The 20,000-nt window shown below is 35.3% G+C and overlaps 1 protein-coding gene across 1 annotated transcript in view; it reads left to right on the top strand.

Moving 5' to 3' along the window:
* LOC144981151 (UV radiation resistance-associated protein-like) overlaps nucleotides 1-5,176 on the top strand; it is a 25,723-nt gene extending 20,547 nt beyond the window's left edge. The window contains exons 15-16 of the mRNA XM_078929300.1: nucleotides 68-159; nucleotides 1,068-5,176. Of these exons, the coding sequence (XP_078785426.1) occupies nucleotides 68-159; nucleotides 1,068-2,025 (1,050 nt within the window). The 3' untranslated portion in view covers nucleotides 2,026-5,176. The remainder of the gene's footprint in view (nucleotides 1-67; nucleotides 160-1,067) is intronic.
* Nucleotides 5,177-20,000: the final 14,824 nt, after the last annotated feature.

The raw sequence follows: 20,000 nt of genomic DNA, 5'->3' as shown, positions 1-20,000 counted from the left end.
CGAGAGTGTTTTTTAAAAAGTTTCTAAAACTATGACTAAATCTAATCCAATCCCTTCTTGTCGACAGATGCGGTTCTATTATGGGATAGGGACCAGTGACCTGAGACAGACACTGTCCAACCTCAAACTGTTACTGGAGCAAAGGCTGGGTTTGGGACCGTAAGGAACTCTCTCTCTCTCTCTCTCTCTCTCTCTCTCTCTCTCTCTCTCTCTCTCTCTCTCTCTCTCTCTCTCTCTCTCTCATTCTCTCTCCCTCTCCCTCCCTCCCTCCCTCCCTCCCTCTCTCTCTCTCTCTCTCTCTCTTAAAAGCCGATTTAAATGTTAAACTGGTCAAAAATATAAATTATTGGCATTAGCACCCTAAAATATGCTATCCATTTTCCTCAATAAGAGACAAACTCAACACAAGTCTGATATTTCTGGCTATAAATTCAATTTTCTTAACCAACCCGACTTAATACCGTTTTGAGGCGAAGGGTCACAATTGTTACAGTAAAGAACATTTATTAAACAACATAACGTAAGATACGTGTGTACAGGATGACGGTTGGATACAGAATGACTCTCAACAAGGTAGCCAGTAGAATAGACGCTAGTTGTGAACGATACTACATTAGATGGACAATACAAGTTACGATACTTGAATACAATAACTTTCATTCACAACAGTTTTGTGAGTGAGTGGTCAGTCTTTTGGCTTACAACATGACCTAAATTAATTCAAGATTGGTTGATCCAACAGTTAATTAGACACATTGACACTGACAGTGTGGTTTTTGTTTTAGCATAGGCACTCTGTTCTCTGTCCTTCAATAGTGATAGTGCATCTGCAGTATCTGGGGGGGGGGGGGGGGGGGGGGGTTCCCGACATCCCATAGTGGGCAGGGAGTTACTTGTTGTGTCTTCTATCCCCCTGTATCTGTTTTCCAACTTGCTTTCTGTCTTGAGCTTGAAATGAGATTATGTATGTACATCTAAAAATATTCCCAGATTGATATGACAGACACATTTTGGAAGCACATTTTTATCCAGCGCTTATCTTTCCTTTTATACCATCTTTTTTTCAGGTCGTCCCCGTCCAGAGGACCTTATGCTTCATCTGCTACTCACATTACCCCTAGTCTAGAAAATTCCATGGCCAGTCAAATGAGCCTGCCTCCTTCCTCATCCTCCTCAAGCTTCATCCCCCACAACTACCAACACCACCATCACCATCATCACCACCACCAACACCAACACCACCATCAACACCATCCTCATCAACATCCAAATCATCTCCACCATCCCTCAGATTCGGACAGTTCGAGGAACGTGCATTCCGATAGGTTTGATCTCTCGTCTTTGGAGATTCAGCACCGATCTTCCCCGGCAGAACACGATTCACCGTTGATATTCAAAAATTCCAGAGACGAGAGCGCGAATAAATCTAGCAATGCCTCGTCTGCCATGACTTCTTCTTTTTCCTCTTGGATCGAAAGCGCAAGCAAAATGACAGCTCACAACAATCACCTGAATGGAGCTAGTGTTAATGATAACAACACCGATAATAAAGAAGACGAGAAAGAGGATTTGTTCCAAAGCAGCGAGGATAGTTTCTTTACCTCGGGCAAAATCTTTAAACCGACGGATTTGTTTGAAAACGGAGCGACGACGTCCACGTCCAAAAATGGTAAAAGTAACGATTCGGCTAAGGGAGTTCAAGGAGACGGCAGTGATTTGTTTGTCAGTAAAACCCTATCCCCAACACCCCACATGTCTTTCAAACTCGTTAAACCCCAACAATCTAAAAATGTCGACGACAGCGACACCGACATTGGAGGTGTGGGTATTGGTGTTGGCTTTACGTCTTCTTCGTCACCGTCTCGATCGACATCGTCCCCATCCTCATCCTTATCACCGCCCACCCAAAATACGACGACCTCATCAACCAATCCAACGCAATCGGGTCGGCCGACCAGTGCTGCAGTCCCCATTCCAGGGGGGTCTCATTCAATCGTTACTCACCATCCACCACTCGCTGACTAGACTAGACTAGAAGTCAGCAGAATAGACATTGAGAAGATAGAATAAGAGTCACAAATTTATATATGTCATGTTATGATTCACACTTTTTCAGAAAATCTGAATTCTAATATTGATCATGTGACTTAGATAAATTGAAATAAAAAGACAACTCTAGAGTATCATGTACGACTATGTGATCTTGTGGTATGACACTTGCTTTCGGATCGGAAGGTCTTGGGTTCGAACGTAGCGATCGTTATGTTATAGCCTGACACCTGAAATCCAAAAGGACTGGCAGTTTGACGTCATTATTTGGTTTTTGCACCGCCTAGTGAGTTGTCGTTAGTAGAGCTCATGGAAACAAGTTATTTCATTGGTTGAACTATTGAATACAACTCACGATTTGTTTTCTTTTGTGGCAAAAGACTGGCATTTTGACGTCATTTTTTGGTCATAACTTTACGAAGGCCACGGTTCGAGCCCCCCTCAGCGCATAGTTGAGTCCTTGGAAAAGGCTCTTTACTCGCATTCTCTCACCGTACTCAGGTGTAAAATGAGTACCTGGTCGTTAACAGTGCTGTCTCTGTCAGGAAGAATATTGTAATATTAATATCACCTAACAGGCGTCATGTTTCATTCTACACGTTACGCGTTGCTGTTGGTCAGGGACCCCTTGTAAAGCGCTTTTAGCACATTTAGTGGATATTGCAATATATAAAAGCTCGAGCATAAGTATCAAATAGATGGGAGGGGGGCACAATTTGACCAAAGAAGAGGGGAGAGGGGGTGGGAAGTGAGGCACATTCTGGGCATTTTCTGATTTCAATGAGGCGAGATGTGATGTAAAAATAATGGTTTTCTTTCAATCAAATATACTGCAAGTAGTAAAATAACAGCAACAGCTTCCTTTTTCTTTTGTTTAGTTCTCCTCTTTTGGTGATTTAATTTTCACAGACACGTTTCATGAGCTGAAATTTAATAGACGGGGGGAAGCTGCGCAAAAATTCAGACAAAAAATAGATGTTTGTAATAATAGCTTATCATTCATGCTTCACGTGTCAGTATGCTTTGACAATGATGTAGTAGTTTATTCTTTTACTCCGAGGTGCATGTATTCGCAGGTCTGATAGCCGAATACGATTATGGGCTCGATTTAACATTGTTGTAATGGAGTGTATTTTAAGTTTGGTTTGAGAGTATAATGTCCATCACAATAATGAGCCCACGAGTATTTAGGCCTACTTCAGACCTGCAAATAAGTACGCGTCGTTTTACACCATACATTAATAATAACAGATTTTCTTTTTCATTTTGGCAAAAAAAATAATTTACGTCATATTATTTTTTATTAAGATTACCATCATTTTGTAAGAAGATAAAAGTTTAAGGCCAAAGACTTGTTAGAAGGCTCGGGTTTGAGACTTGACAATAACTCTGCAGGGCATATTTATATAGGGGGTCCCAATAACTCAGTTGGTAGAGCACTCACTTCACAATCAATGGGACCTTGATCAATCCCGGATGTCCACCCAGCATTGATTGGGTAGCTGGGTCTCTTAGATCTGATGGAAAGTACTTTGAGATAGACTAGCGTCCTATCCAAAAGGTAGCAAGCAATTGCTATTGTCCGTTTCACGCTATAGAAACTGGGATAAACTACGGCTCCATGGGCCGAGAGGCTCTGAAGGACTGCTCGTACTAATATGTCTGGGGCCACACAAAAAAGAACTCAGAAAAGTCTTGATTCAAACCACTGTGAACAATTGTGCCGCACAATCGGAATCTATTAAGCCAGAGACTTACAAATAATGATCTCTATGAAAAAACCATGGTCCAATGCCTGAGTACATACAGTGATAAAAGAACAGCGGTGAAAGCTATTTGGTCGCATCTTATGTCGAGATGATAACATGCCATTCCAAATTACAATGACAGAATATTTCCTATATAGCAACAAATATGTAGGGATACCACCAACATTAATAGTAACTACCCTGAACCAGGATCTCTCTACATATCAGACATTTTTGAATTAAGATGAATTAAGCCCTGAAGAACTAAGAAAAACTGCAGTGCCGTCTTTCCTAAAGTCTGAACAAGATCAGACTCAAAACCAATGGAAACGATTAACAACATGAATGGAGAGAGCAGTTCTGTGCTCCTAGAATTTTAATACTCTGTGGCTTGAGTCACACAATTCTCAGCAAGCGTCAATCAGATTGTGAAGTGTATTACTTACTTATATAGCTATAGTGAGTAAAAGTTGTTTTTGTTTGTTCTATTTATTTGTTTTTAATTTTTTAATTTTTTTTTTTTTTGCCAAAATGAAAAAGTAGAATATGTTCTGACTATAGATTGCCAGTAAAATTTGATAACCTTTTCATGTTGGTTTGTTTGTTTGTCATTATCACAGCCCTGCCAACTTATCCAGGAAAAAAATTGTAGAATTAATTGTACACTGTGGAATCCATCTGCAGGGCAAAATAAGCTTTTCTAATTCAAGAGGACATGTTGAAAATGAAAATATTATGGTAACATAGTGTAAGGATTTTTGAAGTTCTATTCAGTCCTCCTTGGTGCAAATTGTGACCGATCATCTCAAAAGATATTATGTGGGATTGAACGTTTTGTATAGAATTGAATTTTACACATAGTTCTTACACTTAGCAGAATGAGGTTTGTTTTGAATCATAAAAACTTTTTAAAAAACGTATAATTATGCCCTTCTGTGCATCATCATGAGCAGATGCTGTCACCTTGGCATCTCATGGTGGAATTTAGATAATCCAACAAACAAGTGTCTGATGTCAATAAGAATCACCCATGTTGTCCAAAGTGAGCAAAATGGGGGTAAATAATCTTACCCAAAGAAAAAAAAACAAAAGTGCTTGAAGAGGGGCACGAACCCAGGTCACAGTGCAATGCCTTAAGCACCCAGCCACTTACATTTCCTTCTATTCTGATAATTTTGGACTTTATGATTTTTTTTGGTATCATATGTTCCTTTCGATATAATACCAGATTGACAAGGTGGGTCACAATTGTAAAGATGTAGCAGACCTGCCTACAGGAAAATTTAATAAAATAGCAGTCACTATAGTTCATTTTATGTATTATATATGAACAATTTGCCTTCATCGGGGATTAAAATGACACTTCAAAATACTCAAAATTATGTATTCCATTGTATTTATTTCATTTTCAAGAAGTTTAAACAGACTGAGAGGTGCTCAGGAAGTATCGAATTCCGAGACAAAATTTCGTAATTCAATAAATTATGCATACTTTTTGGCAGGTCTGCATGTAGTGATTAGAATTTTTGACATGAAAACTACAAATTTTTGCCATTTCTGGGAGGCAGGTCAGTATAATGATCAATTTGGAACATTCACCGCAAACCTACCAGTTATATATTATATATATTGATAAATATATCAATTATAAATATATTATATATATTATGATATATATATATCAATTATAAAAACAAATACCATGAAATGATAGTGCTCAACTTTTTTATAAAAGGAGCTATTTATAAAATATTTCAAGTATTAGTTATGATCAACTTCTACAATATTGTTTCGAGCATCGCTCTCATCACTTCCACTTCCTGATAAGAGCGAATGCTCGAAACAATATTGTAGAAGTTGATCATAATTATACTTGAAATATTTTCTATATATATATATGTAGATAAATAAAGTTGAGATACTTTGTACACTCTTAACTTCACGTTTTGCGGAGCTGCTCATGTTATTCTTTAAATGTTGGTCTCCCAGTTTCCTGTATCGTTTATAATACTTTGAATTGGACAATCTTATTATAAAGACTAAATCATTTACATCGGGTTTTTTTTTGGTTTTTTGTTTCAAAATACCCGTAGCTTTGAGCAGGCACTCTTTAGACTCAGATAAAACAGCTCAAGTTAAATTTAGAACTGCCATGAGTTATTATATTACGATAGTTTCTTATTTTTTGTGGTATTTAAATTTAGTTCCTTATTTTTATTGGGGTTTTTTTTTAATTATTTGTTTTGGGTATTTTGGGTTGGTTTTTTTTCTTCTTCGCACTCCAGTTGAATTTACCCACAAGTTTTATTCGCATAACCCTATAATTAATGATAATTATAATAATGATCCATTGGAAAATGATTTAAGTTGACCGAAGAGAACTTATAAATTAATTGATTTATTGTCTTTCCTTTTCTAATTCTTTTCTTTACTTTTTTTATTTTATTTTTTAATTTTATGTTTGTTGTCATTGATATTATCTCTTCATTTACAAAAAAAAAAAGACTTACTAAGAATTAAACCATGACACTGTTTGGTCATTTAATTTTTTTTATTATATCGGGTAATGACTTTTAATACCCAACTCTATACCTGTTGAGATAACCGATGGCTAAAAGACAATTTCAGACAATTTTGGAAAAGACGATTTACAGGCCTGGTAGTAGTAGTTAGTAGTAGAGAACTTGATCCTTGGTGAAGTCAATATGCTTTCTAGACCCCTCTGTCCACCCAGGAGTGATTGGGTAGCTGGGTTTATTAAATATGGTGGAAAGATTTTTCTGATATACTAGCATCTTAGCCAAAGAGTATCACCAAGCAATAGCTATATTGTCTATTTTACAATATAGAACCTGGAATTAACTCCGGCTCCTTGAGCCTATTGGCTCTTAAGGGCTACTTTCTTTTTTTTATATAAGTTATGAGTACAGATTATTGTTTTTTTTTTTTTTTGTGGTGATTCCAAAGTGCCCAATGGATTGATATAGAGTTTATCTTGGTGTCGCATAGCAGGTTTTAAAAGTTATATCCTGCTCAAATTGCTTACACATTTCTTCCCATATCCTCGCACAAATATTCTTTCACTGTAAACATTTAACGCTCTCCTTACCGAACATTTTCAGTATTTTCCCAAAAATGGCAGGATTACCCAGCAGAAAAATTGATTTTTAAAACTCGAAACAATCTCTCTACAAATCATTTTTATGTTCTTATTGTTAATTGAACAATGGTGATTGTGATGTCCAAAATAAAATTGAATAAGAAAAATGTATATTGTGTCGTAACAATAAATGTGACGATTTTGATGTAGGTGGTAAGGTGAGGGTTAATCAATTGCAAGTGCTTTTCGATTTTATTCTTATCAGGAATTAGATCTCTTACCATTTTCATCAAGAGAGCAGTAACGATTACTCCCATAGTGGGCAGGGGGGTACATACTGTGTCTTCTATCCCCTTATATCTGTTTTCCAACATGCTTTCTGTCTTTGTCTTGGAATGAGATCACTTGGTTTTGTCCTGGTCCTGGCCAGATGCCCTGGCTGAGAGGGAAACAGTCAAATGTATACTTAGTTTTGGGAGATGATATTTTTTTCATTGTAAATCATCTCTCTGTTATGCACTGTATTATGCTTTCTTTATATTATTATTATATTATTTGTAAAACATTTGAGTGTGTTCCTCTTAGTGGGGACCTGTGCTTGTGTCTGGATGAGCCTTTTAGTGATCTCAAACTAACTACTTTGATAGAGTGCTTTTGGAATCTACACCTGTTTCTTATTTGAACAAATTCCCCTTTGTCTTCCCTTTTCTTGGATGCTTTATTGTAATTCTAGAACTTTTTACTATCCCATTTTCTTCCTTTTTACTGGCGCTGATATGACCTTAATGTGTTGCAAGCGCCGTAAAACCCTTAAAAACAAAACAAACGTAACGACTACTGCTGCCTTGCTGAAAAGTGGTTGGACTTGTTGACCCTTGCAAGCACAGATGTACATATTGGTCATCTTTTAGTTTTAGTAAAGTAATCTCGTTATTTTCATTGGTGACGATGTGCTATATAAGTTGCTATAGAATGAAGAAAGGGATAGTAACTACTCAAAAAGAGACAAATCCAATCAGTTGTCTGCCCTTGAACATTTATGAATGTGGCCCTTCGACTCGAAGCAGTATTGTGTCAGAATTACCTAGGTTCTGGAAATTGAAATAATGGCTGCAATAGGAAACTTGGGGGTTTATGTCTATTCGTTATTGTTGGGAGTAAACACTATTTCGTACATTGCAAAAAACTGAAAATTGATTTTTCTAACCATTTCAATGCTAAATTCACTTTTTTTTTTTTTGGGTCCCTATTTCATCCCGACAAATATACCGTTTTGAGACGGATGGTCACAAATGCTGATTTAGACCTGATTGTAATATATAAATATATATATTAAAAATCAGCATTTGTGACCATCCGTCTCAAAACGGTATTGTGCTGGAATGAAATAGGGACCCGAAATATATATATATATAGCTATTAAATTCATTATTCTTTTTTAATTTTTAAAAAATGATCCATCTTTTTTCTTGTCCCGTCAAAGTCTCATAAGAAAGGATTACTTTCACTTCTCACACTTCGCAAACAATTGCAATCTTTGTGTTTTTTTTATTTCAAATATGTTAAAATATTTTTCTACATTTTTTTTTTCATGTTTATATTCTTCGAGAACAAAGATTTCCAAATTTTATTCATGACTTTTTTTTTTTTTTTTGGTCTGTTTTGAAGATGACTCGCACTTACTTTTTAGAGCTGATTTTCTCTGTATCTGAAAAGAATTTTGTCCTTACTTTGAGTTATTGATACTGCCATTCAAATACAAACGCAAACCCAATTAATTATCAGGATTCATTATCGATATTGTAAATTATGTTTTCAAAAATTATCTGGAGCAATGTACTTTTAGAAACAATATTATGTCTTATTGGGCTCTCTTGTATATTTTGCTAAGTTATGTATATATATATTGATATATAATATAAGGATGAAAAACAGCTTAAGGTATCATGTTTTCAAGTTTTCAAATTTATCATTATTATTATCATTATAATAATAATATAATAATAATTATATTATTAATATTATTAATATTATTATTATTATATTATTATTATTATTATTATTATTATTATTATTATTATTATTATTATCATCATTATTACCCTTGTATTATTTATTATTATCACTGTATTTATGTACAAGAATGCTAACTTCTAACTGTATTATCAAAGAGTTACTTTCCTATATTATATTATTTGCCTTGTTCTTTCAAAGACATATTACTATCATTATTATCATTATTATTCTCAATATTATATTGTATGACATGATTGTAAAAACCAATTTGACATTCTCTCTAAATTATAATGATTAATTTGTTGTATTTAAAAATTGATGTCTGCATGCGTGCGTGCGTTTGTGTGTGTGTGGATGTGTATGTATGTATGCCTCTGATTCTATTTGTGATTTTGGTGTGTATGCTAGATGGGAGAGAGATTTACTCTCTAGGTGGGGTCTTTGAACTCCAATGTTGGGCAGGGGGTCACGCTGTGTCTTCTATCCCCTCATATCTGTTTTCCGAGTTGTTTTCTGTCTTTGTCTTTGAATGAGATTACTTGGTTTTGCCCTGGCCCTAGTCGTAGTGCTTGACTGGGAGGGAAACAGTCAAATGCATAGTTATTGTTTTGGGAGATTATATTTTTTTCCTTGTAACTCATCTCTCTGTTATGTATTGTAATATTTGTTATTTTGAATGTATAATGTAAACATTTGATCAGTGTATCCCTTTTTGTGGGACTTTGTGCTGGTGTCTGGGTGAGACATTTAGGAGATCTCAAAGTAAGTACATTGATAGTGTGCTCTTGTAATCTACACCTGTTCCTATTTGAACCAATTCCCCTTTGTCTTACCTCAATTCCTTTTAACTGTACATCTAGAATCTTTTGACTATCTAATTTTCTTCCTTTTTTCTGGCGCTGATATGACCTAAATGTGTTGCAAGCGCCGTAACACTTAAAAACAAACAACATTACGTGGTTTTGTTCTAGCCCTGGCCTTGTATATCATCTTTCTGTTATGTATTGTTATATATATATATGTCGTTTTGAATGTATTATGAACGTATTTGAGTGTTTTCCTCTTAGTGGGATCCTGTGCTTGTGTCTGAATGAGACTTTTAGGTGATCTCAAACTAAGTACAATGACAGTATGCTCGTGGAATTTGCATCTGTTCCCTATTTGTACCATTCCCCAGTGTCATACTTTTTCTAGGCTTCTCTAAATTGTAAATTGTATAAACTTTCGACTATTCCATTTTCTTTAATTTTTACTGTCGCTGAAATGACCTAAATATGTGGCAAGTGCTGTAAACCCCTTAGAAACAAAACAATGATTTTTCCACTGCCTCAACCGCAAACTGCAGCTTGCGTGAACCTGTCTATAAACATTGGAATTTAAACAGAAAAATTATGATGTTTGTATTGAAATAGTATGTATATATTGAATATATATATATATATATATATATATATATATATATATATATATATATATATATAATATATATATATATATATATATATATATATATATATATATACACACACATATACAGATAGATTTTTATCTTTTGCCCCTCCCATAGAGGGCAGGGAGGTACATACTGTGTCTTCTCTCCTTCAATGTCTGTTTTCCAACATGCTTTCTGTCTTTGTCTTGGAATGAGATTACTTGGTTTTGTCCTGACTGAGAGGGAAACAGTCAATTGTGTAGTTAGTTTTGGGAGATGATATTTTTTTCCTTGTAAATCGTCTCTCTGTTATGTACTGTATTATTTTTACTTTTACATATGTATGATTTGTAAACAATTGAGTGTGTTCCTCATGGCGGGGACCTGTACTTATGTCTGGATGAGACATTTAGTGATCTCAAACTAAGTACACTGATGGTGTGCTCTTGGAATCTACATCTGTTCCCTATTTGTTCCCAGTTCCCCTATGTCTTATTTTCTCTTGGATGCTTCAATTGTAATTCTAGAACTTTTTACTATCCCATTTTCTTCCTTTTTACTGGCGCTGATATAACCTAAATGTGTTTCAAGCGCCGTAAAACCCTTAAAAACAAAAACAGATAGATCTTTATCTTTTGCCATTTGATCCCCTTTTGTATTTGCTTTTACTGAAATGAACTATAAATGTCGTAATAGTGTAAAACTTAAAAATTACCAACCAAAAGTTTTTAATTGAGAGAACCAGTTTGTGTCAAGTTAAACGAAGAGAATGCTTCTAGGTGGGTTCCTAACTTCCCATCGTGGGCAGGGAGGTACCTACTTACTGTGTCTTCTATCCCCATATTATATCTGTTTTCCAACATGCTTTCTGTCTTTATCTTAGAATGGGATTACTTGGTTTTTGACCCTGGACGGATGTATTCCTCTAAGTGGGATCTTGTGCTGGTGTCTGGGTGAGACTTTTAGGTGGTCTCAAATGAAGTACACTGATCGTATGCTCTTGGAAACTACATCTGTTCTCTATTTAAACCATTCCCCTTTGTCTTACTTTTTCCTCAAGTTCTTTAATTGTACATCTAGAATCTTTTCACTATCCAGTTTTCTTCCTTTTTACTGACACTGATATGACCTAAATGTGTTGCAAGCGCCGTAAAACCCTTAAAAACAAAAACAAAACACAATGAGATCCAGCTACCAAATCACTGCTGCATTGACAAAGTGGTCAGACTTTGTTATCTTGTAAGGCAAGTGCTATACTAACTTAGCTCTTCGGACACCTGTTCTTTTTTTTTTCTTTTTTTTTATTTTGGGGGGGGGGGGGGGGGGGGGGGGGGGGTTTCAAGGATATAGAAAATATTTTTTATTTTTTTTTAAAATAAAGAAGAAGAAAAAAAATTAAATGATTAAATTGCTGAACAAAGGAAACAAAATTTAACAATTTAGATAATTTTGAATTAACTTCCAATTCATGTTCAAGTTCAACGTCTTTATCTGCAAAAGACGGATTGCCCATCACTGCAGATTTGATATAATTCTGTGGTGGCTATCTCCATTATTGTTATTTGGTTCATCCTGACACATGCCATATTGAGACGATGTGATCTAACAGTGAGAAGGTGTGTAGTTAAATGGTGACATTCCATCATGCTGTGTATTATGATTTACACGTTGTTTTTCCTGTGTCGATATGTAAATAATCTTTGGCTGGGATTCCGTGTTGGTCTTGTTGACAAATTATTGTTGTGTTTTTTTTGTTTAACTCATTTTATTTATTTTTATAAGAATAGTTTCACTTCCATCCATCCCTCCTTCCTTCCATTCAGACAAGCTATGATGATATTTCGCTTTTTGATCTACTTCTGGGGTATATATTTAACTAATCCCTGTTTACTTGTTGGGTGGGTGCTTTAATTGTAATTCTAGAACTTTGTTACTATCCCATTTTCCTCCTTTTTACTGGCGCTGATATTATGTCCTTAATGTTTTGCAAGCGCCGTAAAACTATTAAGGGGTATTTTGCTTCTGCTCCGATGGGACTTTTAGGTAATGTCAAAATAGTAGATTGCTCATGGAATATTATGTTCCCCTATTTAAATCACTTCCCCTTTGTCTTACTTTTTCTTTGGTACTTTTAACCTCAGATCTACAACTTTCCCCCCAATGATGTTCCTTTTTACAGTCTCTGATATGACCTAAAAGTGTCTCAAGCGCCTTAAAGTACATACAAACAATCAAAAACTCGTATCCCTTTGTCTCTTTTTATTTCTTTGCGTACTTGTTAGTGCTGACCTATTATATTTTTTTTTTTAAATCTTTTTCATCAACTTCCCTTTTACTGGCGTTGAAAAAATCTAAAAGTGTCGCAAAAAAATTTTTTAAAAATATTATTTGTTTGTTTTTTTTTGGGGGGTTTTTGTTTGTTTGTTTTTTTTTTTGTTTAGTTTATTGTGTTTTTGTTTTTGAAGAATTTTCTTTGAATATTTATTTTTTTTGGTTCATTTCTATAACGATGCCATTGTCTCAGAGCATTTATGAGTTAATTTGATAATAATGCCCATAACGTATTGTATTTATTATTGACATTGACACCCAATGTGTATTGTATTGATATTCAACGTTTTCATTCTGTTTCCTCACCATTACATTTAATTGATTTAATAAAGGACATTAAATCTTTTTTTTTATCGTTGAATGGGTGTGATATTATGTCTTGCTGGGTTCTTGTGTTGGGGAAAGGGGTGGGTTTTATTTATCACGTGAACTGTTCCTCTTTGTCTCTCCTTTTTTTTTTTTTTTTTTTTGATAGGAGCCAGTCACCCAATACTTTTACACAAAGGTGGCCATTTATTTATTTATTTATTTATTTATTATTATTGGCTGCTATTTTTTTTCTCAAAGACGCTGAATGTCATGAACTAAAATAGTCACGAGCGCATTCTAAAACTTAATTTCCAAATCTTGGATGAGCTTACAGTTCTTGCGAGCGTTTTTTAACTATAAAGGGATAAAAATATCCTGCTGCTATGATGACTACTATGACGATAAAAGTAAAATAATTCCACCCCGACAATAATGACAATTCTTGCGTTCAAGGGAGGCAACGCGTTCAGGATGTTCTGTTTTTTTCGGACATTTGTATTTAATGGATTACCTCCCTTGTTTTAATTATTATTTTAATAGGTTACGTGCCCCTTTTCTACCACATTGAAACGAGTTATTTCCCATTAATATCCAAATCCATTTGGTCCGATGTTCTTACTTTATTTATTTATTTATTTATGTATTTTGTGGTCTTGTATGACATTCGGCTTCTAATCTACAGGTCTTTTGCTCGAGTCACACTGTGAGCAAAGCATAGCAGATTCGCTGGCTCTTTTCTCACATTTTCTCACCATACTCGGGTGTGAAATAAGTATCTGTCCAGTAACTGATATTTATGGGGGGGGGGGGGGGGGGGTGCAGCACGGATGTTAAATGTTACTGTTAGTTTGGAACCTCTTGTATAGCGCTTTGAGCTCATTTTAATAAGGAATTATAACAGACAATCATGAATAAATAATAATAAAACTACCCCATCCGAGCTCTCCCGTCCTCTTAAGATTGAATGAAAACACACACGCACACACACACAAACACACACACACACACACACATATATATATATATATATATATATATATATATATATAATTTTAATAAATAAATACATAAATTTATAAAGATAAAATGATGAAAAAAGAAAGATCGAACGGTACAACATTCATGTGCATGACATTTTTATTAAGCCACTTTTATGAAAGATGATTTAAGTTTATTTAATCTTTTTCAAAATCATTTTATATCATCATTAAATAATAAATAAAGTAACAATAAATCATCGTTATTAAACAATATTATAGGAATTTACAAAATCAAATTAATGCTTCTTTTCTATGACGAGTTTAGCCAAAGTGAGACAGACACCAGAACCAAACGAAAGTTATTTTAGGAATCTCTAGTGTTGAGAGGAGATGGACGCCATCGAGCTAGACAAGTCCACCGCAAGGATACACATGTTATGTCATGGAAGAAAGTTAACACAACACTTGACATGCCGTGCCCCAGTAGACTTAGGCGAGGCGGGCTTTGTGAGCGACCGACAGTCCCTCCGCTCGTCGCCCAGGTATTTGGCCATACACATTGCGTTTTCACTACGATTTGCTCCAGCCGTGCCTGTCCCTAGATCGTCCCTGGATGAAAACTGAGCGTGTATGGGCCCTCTTAGCAAGGCGGGCTTTCCGAGCGACCGAACGTCCCTCCGCTCGTCGCCCAGGAATGTGGCCATACACATTGCGATTTCACTACGATTTGCTTCAGCCGTGTCTGTCTCCAGATCGTCACTGGTAGAAAATTGAACGTGTATGGATGGAGCCTTTAACGTCCGCGCCTAATGGCGGAAAGTGGTGAGATCTGCATCCCGTGTATCCCCCAGATGATCATTCATCATATGGGATTGATGATGATGATGATAAGTGTTGTTATTGACTGACTTACTTATCCGAACCAGCGACCATCTGAGCTCTAGCCCTTCGATATAATCTTGTACCATGACGTAAAAGTATATTCGATGTCTTTGTTTTTAAGGGGTTTTAAGCGCATGCGTTACATTAAGGTTTCATCAGCGCCAGTAAAAATGAAGAAAATGCGATAGTCAAAAAACTTCTAAAATTCAAGTAAAAGCACCTCCCGAAAAAAAAAATAAAGTAAGACAAAAGGAATGTTTCAAATACGGAACAGAAGCAAATTCCAAGAGCACACCATCAGTGTAAGTTTGAGATCATCTAAAAGTCTGATTCAGACACTAGCACACTATCCTAGAGTAGTACACTCAAATGTTTACACATAACACACACACACACACACATATATATATATATATACATATATATATATATATATATATATATATATATATATATAGAGAGAGAGAGAGAGAGAGAGAGAGAGAGAGAGAGCGAGAGAGAGATGGTTTACAGGAGGAAAAATAATCATCTCCCAAAACTAACACTATACATTTGACTGTTTCTCTCCCACCCAGCCAAAGACACATATCTACAAGGACCGGTACAAAACCAAGTAATCTCATTCCAAGATAAAGGCAGAACGCAAACTAGAAAACAGATAATATTGACCGATAGAAGTTACAGCAAGTGAGTGACCCCTCCTGCCCACTATGGGAAGACAAAAGACCTCACTCAGGCTCTTGTTGTATGTCTCACTTTGGAAAAAATATCAAACTCTTGGATAAAATGCTACAATAACAATACAATAAACAATAACATACTAATTAAATGTATCACAGTTAACAACAGCCTGGACAAGAGATGAAAATCAATATAAAATTTCATTCAATATGAACAATATCTTTTCAACAGTGTGACTAGACTTCTGCAAATCATTATTATTTTTTTGGTTGTAACAGGTTGTTTTTAAGGGTTTTACGGCGCTTGTAGCACATTAAGGTCATATCAAAGCCAGTAAAAAGGAAGAAAATGGGAGGTCAGGAACCCCACCCAGATATTATAGAGGGATAGAAACACAGTAAGTGGCTCTCTGTTCGCTATGGGAGGTCAGGAACCCCACCCAGCGGGACAGAAGATATAGCAGAGGTGACCTGCCTACCATGGGAAGCCAAAAATAACACTCAAAAATACCCTTGTCATAATTTTAGACACAATGCTGACTGAGATGTCATGAATTCAAGTTGAATGTGACCCAAAAATATAAGCTGCACTATTGTATGTTTAGTTTTTAAATTCAATACAAATGCATAAGAATAAATAAACGAACAAATGTTTTGTTTTTGTTTTTAAGGGTTTTACGGCGCTTGCAACACATTTAGGTTATATCAGCGCCAGTAAAGAGGAAGAAAATGGGATAGTCGAAAGTTCTAGAATTACAATTAAAGCACCCAAGATAGAGTAAGACAAAGGGGAATTGGGGACAAATAGTGATCAGATGTAGATTCCAAGAGCATACCATCAATGTACTAAGCTTGAGATCACCTATAAGTCTCATCCGGACACAAGCACAAAATCCGACAAGGAGGAATACACTCAGATGCTTACATCATACATTAAAAATAAATATAATAATACATAACAGAGAGATGATTTACAAGGAAAAAAATATCATCTCTCAAAACAATAACTATGCATTTGACCGTTTCCCTCCCAGCCAGGACTCGGGCCACGGCCAGGACAAAACCAAGTAATCTCATTCCAAGACAAAGACAGAAAGCATGTTGGAAAACAGATATAAGGGGATAGAAGACACAGTATGTACCTCCCTGGCCGCTATGGGAGGTCAGGATCCCCACCCAGAAACGAACAAATAAATAGATGACAATAACGAACATAACTGTAATGATGGGTGACTAAATATTTGTATAACAGTCAAACCTCGTGATATCAACCCCGCTTTAAGGCGAACCTCGCTCATAGCCAACTTAATGAAGAGTAAGGTCTGTTTTAAATTCAAATTACCTCTACTACTTTGCCACCGAATGCAATTGGCCTATATCGCCAATTAAAGCACCCAAGAAACGGTAAGACAAAGGGGAATTGGTTCGAATAGTAAACAGCAGATGTAGATTCCAAGATTACACTATCAGAGTACTTAGTTTGAGATCGCCTAAAAGTCTCATCCAGACACAAGCACAGATCCCCACTAAGAGAAATACACTCAAATGTTTACAAATCATATAATACGTAAACAAAGCATAATATAGTACATATAACAGAGAGATGAGTTATAAGGGGGGAAACATATCATCTCCCAAAACTAACTATACATTTGATTGTTTCCCTCTCAGCCAGGGTATCCGGCCAGGACCAGGACAAAACCAAGAAATCTCATTCCAAGACAAAGAAATAGAGCATGTTGGAAAACAGACACGTGGGGATAGAAGACACAGTCAGTGCCTCCCTGTCCACTATGGGAGATCAGGAACCCCACCCAGTTGCCAATGTTACAAACGTGATGATATAACGAGGTTTGACTGTGGCCTATAATATACACCAAACCAACATGACTAGAATGCATTTTCACAGAGACTTTGACATAATTAATGCTGATTGGCGTAACTGGTATAGTATAACCCACGCCATTTCTCCAGAGCCGTCTTGAACCCATGCCCACTAGAGCTGATATTGTGAGGCCTCGTGATTCTAAACGTTTTTTTTCACTCACATACGTGACCCATCGTCTCTAAAGGGTATTATGTCGGGATGAAATATGAAGCTGCATTTCAAACTCGACATTATACCATTTTGACACGGCGGTTCACATATTATGTGTAATAATCCTTACAATCTCGGTATCGCTTTCTCTCTCTTTCTCTCTCCTCTTTCAATGACACACACACACACATACACACACACACACACACACACACACACATATATATATATATATATATATATATATATAACTATATATATATATATATATATATATATATAAATTTAAACACATACACACACTCTCTCTCTCTCTAACTCTCTCTGTCTCCCTCTCTCTCTCTCTCTCTCTCTCTCTATCTCTATCTCTCTCTCTCCCTCTCTCTCTTATTTCAATACCGATTACAATTCATAACTATATCAGTATAATTCAGTTCTCATCTTTGTACAAAACATAATATTATACATACGTTAGTCATAACATTGACACATATCATCATAACAATATCATTACAACTAATAAACACAATAATTCACTTGAGTATTAATCTATAACATCAACGTAATATCAACGTTTCTTATTTGTCATCATCAACCAACGTACCCATATTTGCAGTTCTGATAACCCAAATCATTATGGGCTCATTAAATGTAGTAGTGGAAATATCAAAGAAAAAAAAAATTTAATGACGCAATATATTGTCTATTACAACAATGTTAAACTAGGCCTATAATCGCGTTCAAATGTCAGACCTGCATATATGGACACGTCGTCATAAACTAATTTTCGGGTGCATGCCAACACGTGTATAGTGATCAAGTTGATGGCCGGACTCTTTAATGACATATATTTTAAAAAATTTGGCCAGAAAACTCGTTCTTCAAATATCAATCCTCGCAAATGGTCTCAAACCTGGGACCTCGCGAGGGTATTGGCAATTAACTGGATTAAGACAGGGGAAAATCGATTTGCTTTTTTATTTTTTTTTTTTTTTTTTTTTGAAAAAAAAGAATTCAGTCTCTCCCATTTTTCCAAGAAATATCGCAGTCTTCACATTCCTAGAAAGAATGAGATATTATTTAATTCTAAAAAAAAAAAACCCTATTGGAAATTCATGGCATCGACATCGCTTTTGAGGTCATCATATTATCTAGGTGCACAAATTTGCAGGTCTGACAACCGAATTCAATTATAGGCCTGTTTTAGCATTGTAGTAATAGACGATATTTATTTGCGTCGGTTTGAGAGAATTTCCATTATAACAATGAGACCATCAGAATTTGGGTTATCAGACCGGCAAATAGTAATACGTTGGATCATATCAAAGCCGTTAAAAATAGGAAGATAATGATTTTGTCAAAATATTACATATTTAATTCGTGATCAATCGTCTACAAATTGGTATTAATGTCATAATGATTATGATGAAAAAATAAATCATTTTACGATCAAATCCTTCGTAGCCATAGGCCCATTCAGCCGGAGTTTATTCCGGTTTCTATAGCGTGAAACGGACAATAGTAATTGCTTGCTACCTTTTGGAAAGCAACCTAGTCTATCGCAAAGTACTTTCCGCCAGATCTATTAAACCCAGTTACCCAATGACTGCTGGGTGGACAGGGGAGGCGGGTCAGAAAGAAAATATCGACTGCACCCAGGATCGATCTCGGTCCCTTTGCTGGCGAAGCGGGTGCTCTACCAACTGAGCTATCGGGACATCCCTAAGATCAAATAGGCATCATAAAATTTGAGTGAAAACAAAGGCAGTACTTGAGATGGAGTTTTGTATCCTGTAACTCTCTCCTTACCAGCCATTTTCAGGATATTCCCCAAAACTTCGCACCCAACTAACACAAAACTATATTTTTTATCACTCAAACACAATAGCAGTAAGTTCTAGAGATTAATAAAAACATGCTCTACAACACACTATTCATTTTCTTTAAATTTTATGATGTACAAATTGAATAAGAATAATGTTGGTTGTATCGTAACGAATGTCACGATCTTCCTATAGTTGGTAAGGAGAGGGTTAATTTCTACAAAGAAAAACAAGCCTTATATAAATATATAAATAAATATCACTGATGTTAAAACTGCTCAACGTACATTTTTATTTAAGAATAGTAAGAAAATCCTCTCTGGGTGTAAATAACCCAAGTGTAAAGTAATAAATTACTTTGAAAATCTGATGTCGCCTCAATATATATATATATATATATTATATATATATATATATATATATATATATATATATATATATATATATATATATATAATTTAAAATTCTATAAATTAATTTTAGAACGAAATTCTTTTTTTATGTAATTATTTCATCAAAATCTGATGTCGCCCCAATGCATATTATATATATATATATATTATTTAAACTTCTATAAATTTATTTTAAATTCTTTTTTTTATGTAATTATTA

The sequence above is a fragment of the Berghia stephanieae genome, chromosome 10, assembly GCF_034508935.2.
Source record: "Berghia stephanieae isolate SIO BIC M18660-M18661 chromosome 10, UCSD_Bste_1.3, whole genome shotgun sequence".
Taxonomy (NCBI): domain Eukaryota; kingdom Metazoa; phylum Mollusca; class Gastropoda; order Nudibranchia; family Aeolidiidae; genus Berghia; species Berghia stephanieae.
Note: the sequence above shows the minus strand (reverse complement) of the source record. Positions and strands in the feature narration are given on the sequence as shown.